General features: G+C 48.7%; 1 protein-coding gene across 1 annotated transcript in view; it reads left to right on the top strand.

The window, feature by feature from the left end:
- Positions 1–494: 494 nt before the first annotated feature.
- The window catches only part of TSPAN4 (tetraspanin 4), a gene marked incomplete at its 5' end in the record, with an annotated part of 12,138 nt that continues 4,603 nt past the window's right edge, over positions 495–8,029 (top strand). The window contains 2 exons of the mRNA XM_010086547.1: positions 495–596; positions 7,885–8,016. Of these exons, the coding sequence (XP_010084849.1) occupies positions 495–596; positions 7,885–8,016 (234 nt within the window). The remainder of the gene's footprint in view (positions 597–7,884; positions 8,017–8,029) is intronic.

The following is an 8,029-nucleotide window of genomic DNA, read 5'->3' on the forward strand; positions in this document are numbered from 1 at the left end:
GGTGGGGAGCCCTGGCTGAGACATCAGTGCAGTGTTAATGCTGCTGTTGGTCTCCCAGGAAGCGTACAGCAGATGCTGAGGGATACTTGGTCACAGTTAAAGATATTAAGCTAAAAGGAAATGCCATGGGTAGATGAATGTTTTCACAGATAGATGTCATTTGCAAAAAAAAAAAAAAAAAAGAGTGATTAAACTGAATCCAGTCTGTCTGTAGTGCTTTGGTGGTGAAATGAGAAGGGAAAAGACGTTCTGGAGGTCTGTGATGGAAAACATGGACGTTAACTCAGAACAGGAACTCCTCATGGTCTTTCCGAGATGCAGACACCTGGAATAGATGCCAGCTCTGCTGGAGCAAGGCTCTAGGAAATGTCAGTTAACTGTTTCTTCATTGCAGGATAGGACTGTTGTCCAGCATCTCCCTGCTTCGTGCACTTTGATTCTGAAACGTGGTGCTCAGCGGATTTTGAGGTTTGTTCTTTTGTTGTTGATTTTAGATTGACAAGTATGCTCAGCGGGATCTGAAGAAAGGGCTTCATTTGTATGGGACAGATGGAAATATTGGCCTAACCAATGCATGGAGCATCATTCAAACAGATGTAAGTCTGAGCTTTTTTTTTTTTTTTCTTCCTCTTTACCCTCTGGGTTCGGTAACAGCACATTCTAGGTGTGAACCTAATTAAACCTCCGGTCCCAAGCAGTCGGCACATTAGCAATGAAACTCTGCTTTTTGTAACAAATGGTAATTTTTATTTATTTCTCCTTTGACCAGGATAGCTTATTTCTTTTAAAAATATGTATTGTGTCGATGCCTAAATATAGTTCCATGCTGCATGGAGAGTGAAGGAGCTGGCCAGACAGGAACCAAGCAGCACCTTCTCTTTAGCCAAAGGGAGAGCTGATGTTGGAATGAAGAGCATCACAACAAAGCATCACTTCAACCCCTTCTCATTTCTGTCCTGTCTCCTTTCATTGCTATTGCTGCTTTGCACCAGTGCAGTCAAAATGCAAACTGGCCATGGTGTTAACCCCCTCCTGCGGTCGGTGTGTTTTTCCCGACAGAATTCAATCCTCCTCCATCACAGATGGGCTGGGAATGCTTTTTGCTGTGTTGCCACCGCTGTTGCATCCCTCTGATTCTCTGGCAGCGCTCTGGCAGTGTTTGTCTCCTCAGGACTGCTGTAGCTGGCTTCCTGCCTTTGTCCTTGTCTGGCTGAGGAAACACCACCTCTGACAGTTCAGGTTTATTAGCTCTGTCCTTCCCTTTGCATATTCACTTCAGTCAGTTCTCTTGGGGCTGATCTTTCTGATCTAATTTGCTCTGCTTCTTGAACGAGGAAAAGTGCTCCAACGTTTCTTCTGCTTTAGGAAGAAGCACCGGTACTGCCTTGGCTTCCCTCAGAAAATCTTGCGTGGCTCTCTCAACTCCTCCTCCAGAGGTGCCCGCGCGGTGCAGGCAGGCAGGGCTTTAGTCTGCCTCTGATGTCTTAAATCAGCCAAAGATTATGACCTCTCCCAGTGCCTCCAAGGTTATATGAACTGTTCGAGATGGTGGATGGGCCATCTCCCACATTCTGATACAACAAACCTGCTTCTGCACCCTGTGCTGCCCCTGCTGCCGCCTGGGCTGGAGTCCTGAACATCTTCATCTGGTGGGGTCAAGAGGCACGCAGACTCTTCGGTAGGGCACGAGGTAACGGGAGCAGCAGGCTGCTCAGAAAAGGGCTGAGGAATTCAAAATGGGGAGTGGAGTCACTAACGGAGCAAATGAACTGGTTGGCCAAACTTCACAGGAATCTCGGGGGCCGTGGAGCTGTCTGTATGGAGGGCAGTAGGCTGGCAGGAGCAGCACTGGGGGTGAAAAACAAACAGCTCAGGGCCAGCAAACGAGCTCTCCAGTCCTGCATCCAACAGCTGCACGTGGAAGGCTCTTTCTGTTACCTTTAAAAGGCCTCCGCATCTTGCAATGTTGTTAATATTTTTCTCTTCCAATATTACGATCAAATACGAGAAGGCAACGATTCCTGACAAGAGCAATGCGTTTTGTGGTGCTACCCAAGAGTAAGCCATGGGAAATGTAAATAAAATTGTTAATCAGTGCTTACATAAAACACTAGTAGAAGTTTTACTCTTTTACACTAACTTAACTCTGCTTAGTAAAAATACTAATGTTAGGATATTTGCAGTAAATATTAACCTGATTTCAGTGACACCCCAAGAAGTGTTAAAAGCATATAGCAAAGGTGGGGGGGAAGCATTACTTGGAGGCGTTATGGGACATAAACCCTGTGCTTCTGCTCCCCTTTCTGTAAAACAGCTGTAACAGCATATACCTTGTCTGCTCCACCTAGTCACCGTTTCTCAAGATGTTCACAGGTTGAATTGGATTCAGAAAAGATGTAGAAGAATAATGAGAATTTTGGAAATTTATGATGGGAAATTTAAAAAGCTTTCTGTAAGTAGGAAAAGATGAAGTAGTGATGTGAGTGCAGTCCTTAAAGAGAGCAGGAGGGGAAAAGGGTTCTGAAGGAAAAGAGCTCTGTGACTGATCCAAGAGCTGAACACCGGAGATACAGGTATGTGATGGCAGGATGGCACTGTACAGCTGGATGGTGGATTCTTTTCTTCTGAAGCCAGGACAGGGTTTTTTGGCTAAAAGAAGTGGTCTCGTTCAGGGACAAGTTGGGTTTGAGGCAGGACTCGGCAGTCTGTGGTCTGTGTAGTGCTGCAGATCGCGCTCCATTGTCTTAATGATGCCTTTGGCCTTGAAACCTATTGCAGCTGAAAGAACATCTTACATGTTTCAGATGAAACTAAGGTTAACTGGGTCTTAGGAGCCCAAAGATAGCAGGGAAGTGCCATCTCGCGAGCCATGTGCAGTCATGTTCCATCACTCTCTTTTCTAACAAGGCAACTCTGAAATTCCCACGCACTGTACTGCCAGCGCCGTGGTGGTAAAGCTGCCGTGCTCCCCATGCTGGGCACTGAGGAGAAGAGCAAAGAGCTCCCACAGATCCATTTTCACCGCTCTGCATAATTGCTTTTCACATCTATCTTTCAGAACTATTTAGGAACAAACTGCTGCAGTGGTGCAATGAAGGCAATCCCAGCATGGTTCATTATGGAAAACACTTTGCAGCTGAATAGCACTATGGAAATGCCAAGTATGATTTTTTGTGTTTAGTAATAATTGTTATCCCTTACATCCCTCATCAGGAGGGTGTAATGACTGCTGGGAGGATTAGGGCGATACAGGAGGCTGGCTGAAGGGAAAGTCCCAGCCCAGGCTTGCTGTTTGACTTCTGGCTCCTAAGAGACAGCTCTCAAAAAAAAACCCACTTTAGAGCTAACCACGTTGCCATATAGGACAGTATCGCAGCAGTGACCTGTCTAATGGGGCCAGGAGACATCAGTCACTGGTTGAGCCATGGGCCACATCTGTACACAGGTGGAAAACAGCAGCCTCAGAAAAAAAACACATGTGAAAACATGACAGTAACAGAAATCATGATGAGTCCTTCTCCCTTGTCCTCTCTGCATTCACACTCCTGTCTTTGCAAAAGCATTTTTCAGCGCCGGAGCAGAAGGATGGCACCAGGGTTAACGCAGCAGGCTCAGCCACGGGGATCTGAGCTCCCGCAGCTCCTCGTTTCTCCTGGTACCAGCTGAGGCACAGACCATCCCCACCCCGCGTTCGTGATGTAGGACTATGTATGGCCGCTCTTGCTAAGTTAAAGAAGGGGGAAAAAAAGCTTTTCTAGAAACAGAACCACATTTAGATGGCATTTGATTTCTGTGGGAGTGGGATCACAAATCCGAGGGGAGTTTTGACTGGGAATGAGGATATCCAGTGTGCACACAGGGCTTGGGAGTTGTGATTGATGTGTTTATTCTTCAAGTGTGAAAGGCCTGAGCACCTTTATCGGGGGGCTTTCTTCTCCAAAGCCTTTGTGCCTTAAGAAATGGTTTTCCTCTTTTTAACAGAAGCGTACAATTCCTCGGTAACTGGGAACAAGGGAACAGCGGGGTCCGTCAGGCCTGTCTTTAAGGAGGAAGCTGTAGTTTTGGTCCATGTCTGATCTGTTCAGATTACTGATAAAGGATGGGTTGTGCTCCATCCATGCGATGCGTGTTAGAGGAGAAGCACTAGACTCATTTTGCAATCATATTAAGCCTCGAGGTCAGGGAGCTGTATCAAATTAGAACGTTTGATTGATTTCTTTTTAATACCTTCAGCTAACCAAACCCACAGGCTTTCTCGATGGCATTTCAAACCTTAAAAGGATCAGAAACACAAGCAGGTGACTTTTGCATGTTGTGACTGAAGACTACAGAAGCATACAAAGGGATTTTAAACAGGACTGAGATTCTGATAGTTCAGGATGCAAGTTACCCCGAACCGCATTATGCTCCTTACCAGCCAGGTTACAGTTACAGGTGGAGATCATTAGGAAATGAGAGGTAGGCATTAATTTTTAATATGTTGCTTCATCCCCAACATCTTTGTGATCAATATTTGAACACTTCTCCTTTTAACTAAGCAGGCAGTAATTCGAGAGGCATGCAGAAAACACATTAGCCTCACTAAAGTGAGCAAATTCAGCTTGCTTTTACTGCTGTGCAATGCATTTCATGTCTGCTTAGACACTGTAACTGAGAACAAAATGTGACCCATCTCCTCCTACCCCAGCCATTGATCCTGTTAGATCAAACCGTATTTTAGGATTACTGCTGAAGTAATCCAAACCACCCATTAAGCATAATTTTAGAATAAATCTATCTTATTCACCACTTTTTACAGTGATGGAGCAAAAAAAGGCATATAAAAGGCACCCTGTCCTGTGCCTCGTTCTCTGTCACCTTCACAAAACTGGAAAACCAGTCATTGCTAAAACCTGTCCGTGACAAGGATTGAGTGTCTCTTTTCATAGAGTCACAGAATGGTTTGGGTCAGAAGGGACCTTCAAGATCATCCAGTCCCACCCCCTGCCAACACCAGGTCTTGGTGCAGTGGCCTCGTGATGCTCTTGCAAGGAAGGGAAGGGTTCTCTTTGCTACTTCTTGGGCAGGGAGATGAGGTGTGCTCATCCCTATACATCTCATGGTTGGAAGGGCCCTCAAAGACCATCCAGTGCCCCCCCCTGCCATGGGCAGGGACACCTCCCACTAGCCCAGGTTGCCCAAAGCCTCATCCAGCCTGGCCTTGAACCCCTCCAGGGATGGGGCATCCACAGCTTCTCTGGGCAACCTGGGCCACTGCCTCACCACCTGAACAGTGAAGAATTTCTTCTTAATATCTCATCTAAATTTACCCTCTTTCAGCCTAAGACCCTGTCACTCCCCCCCTGTTCCTCCCCATCCCTCCTGTAGCCCCCTTTACTGCAAGGCTCTCCCCAGAGCCTTCTCTTCTCCAGGCTCTGTTCGTATGGGGGCACTCCAGCCCTCTGACCATCTCCATGGCGTCCTTTGGACTTGCTCCAACAGGTCCATGTCCTTCTGATGTTGGTGGCTGCAGAGCTCTGTGCTCCCTGTGGCGTCAGTCAGTACTCCTCTGTGTTCACCAGCTCCTCTCCTGTAGGATTGTGCATCATCTGCTGCCTCATTCCATCACTCATCTGTTCTTTGTCTTCCCAAGACATGACATCTCTTCCAGTTCTAGTTCCAGACATTATTTCTTCCCGTCCCAAGACTATTGATCCTCACGCTACTCCATTCTTTTTCACCCTGCATCTTTTCCGCGCCCTTTCTCCCATGGCTGGGACTGCCTTGGCCGCCAGCAGTGGCAGGCGAGTATCAATATTTAATCCTCTCCTCGTGTCCAACACACAGAGGGTCTGTGCGGGCAGGCAGTGCGTGTCCAGCTGCAGCTGCTCTGTGCAACTGCAGCCCCTCCTTCTGGGTTCCCGGCAAGTTTTACTCTTTGGAGTCCCAGCCCTTGATCACAGCCTGGCCCCTTCTGCTCCATGGGAGTGGTCAGTGAGCCCTTAGCTGCAAATCCTGCACGTCGGGTTCATCTCCTGGCAGACTCTGACACCCTCAGCCGTGCGCTTTTATGCGACCAGAAGGGGTCTGGTCCCGATTTATGCAACCTCGTGTCACTTGTGTTTGGCCAGAACATCACTCAGATGTCTCACCCTTCCCGCTGCACTCTGCAGCGCAGACGAGCCACGCTCCCCAGGCTGGCTGTTTACACGCCGTCACTTCTCCCTGGCTGTCAAAGAGCTGGCTCCTGGCTCCAGTGACGACAGCCTGCAAGACCTTGTTAGCTCTCCAGATAAACCTGCTTTCCTCAAATGCCACGTGTTCCATGCCGCTTCTACCCGCTTTTGGGAGCTGTGTGCATGGGGCTCCTGCCTGGTGCGCAGGAAAACAGAAGGGAAAAAAAAAGTCAGAAAGTTCTTCTAATTTTAAGTCAGTTTGTAGAAAATGAAGCCTGTAAACTCCCAAGTCAAACAGTTGTAAGCTAAGGATTGATTCCTGCCGTGGACCAAATCAGAATTCTGAGCAGCACCTTGCAGGGATAGATATTAGTCCCGGAAAGATTTCTGACTTTTGCTTGGCAGAAGAAAAACAGTGCTGGGAGCACGGAAACGTCTCTATAGCCAACTGCTTTCTGCCAGGGCTTGAAGCAACGGCCGATGCCTGAGCCAACGCGTGGCACCTCTGCCCTCTGTTGGGCTCGGATCGCAGATCCTGGGTGTGCAACGGCACCTGAACGCTCAGCTCTCCGTGCCCGGAGGCTCGTACAGCTATTTTCTATAGATACAGGGAAAACACTCCCTCAGGGCAGCGCAAACATCAGGAGCTGAATTAGGTCCTTGGTCCTGATGACATCTGCATGGTTCTGAGTCTATCAGAAATAACAGGAATGATCTCTACAGGGGTGCAAAAAATACTGCACAGCCGTATTTAAAAAATAAGTTCTTGGCAAGTCATTTTGGGGCTAAGTAGGCGGCTGGCACAGCCGTGCAAAAGCACAAAGTACTGCCTGGAGCAGAGAGCCGTTCGGAGCCCAGTGTCGTCTTGTTTTACTCATTAGTGGGAAAGTGTCTAAATACTGACAAACCAGTACTTTAGAGTTAGCATGGGAGTGACAGATGGTGCATACATCGACACGGTAATGAGTCTGAGCTTATGTTGTATCGCAGGAATACAGCAGTTCCCGGGGGGAGATGGTCACAGAGCCATCCCTGTATGGTTATGTACGTGTCCTGTGCCTTCCATCCCGCTACCAACGGCCAACAAACCTTGGATTTAGCGCTGACACAGTCCCTGGACACTGTGCTGCCATATGCAGGCACTTGGAGCAGCGCTGCTCAGCACCGTGAGATGGGGACATTACAGAACTGCAGCAAGGAGAGAAGGGCAGGCAATCCATCTTTTGCTGGCTGACAGAGACTTTCAAAGGTGATCAGTAATTAACAGCTCAGAGACAAATTTGCCTCGTTAGCTCCAATCATGATTTCAGAAGTAGCGTGCCCTAGAGATCCCAGGATCTTCAGCTCCTGGGTGCTGTATCTGTAGCTGAAATAATTTTTTCCTGACAGCAAGCTGCGAGGGATTGCTCTGATCCTGCTCAGCCACGGCAGCTGTTACCCGGGGTCTGGGCTGGGGCTGGCCTGGGGCAGCGGCCGACTGCAAACGGCTGCCTTGGCTTCTGGGGTCAGCACCAGCTACACACCCAACCGTATTTAAACATCACGAAACAGTGCCGGAAAGGGGCTGTTCGGGTGAGGCTGAGGAAATACTGCATTTCTTTCGAATGCCAAGGCTCTGCTGGGGTGACCGACGCGCAGCGAATGGCCAGCTCCAGCGGCAGAGGGCAGGACCGGCAGCAGTCGGGGACAGCTCGTACATACGGTGTCGTCTCGGTTCTTCTTTTTCCAGTTCAGGTGCTGTGGAGTCTCCAACTACACGGACTGGTTTGAAGTGTACAACACAACCCGGGTGCCGGACTCCTGCTGCTTAGAATTCAGTGAGAACTGCGGGCTCCACTCCCCGGGGACCTGGTGGAAGGCGGTGAGTGGCTCGC

This window comes from Pterocles gutturalis, unplaced genomic scaffold (assembly GCF_000699245.1).
Source record: "Pterocles gutturalis isolate BGI_N339 unplaced genomic scaffold, ASM69924v1 scaffold9086, whole genome shotgun sequence".
Lineage (NCBI taxonomy): Eukaryota > Metazoa > Chordata > Aves > Pterocliformes > Pteroclidae > Pterocles > Pterocles gutturalis.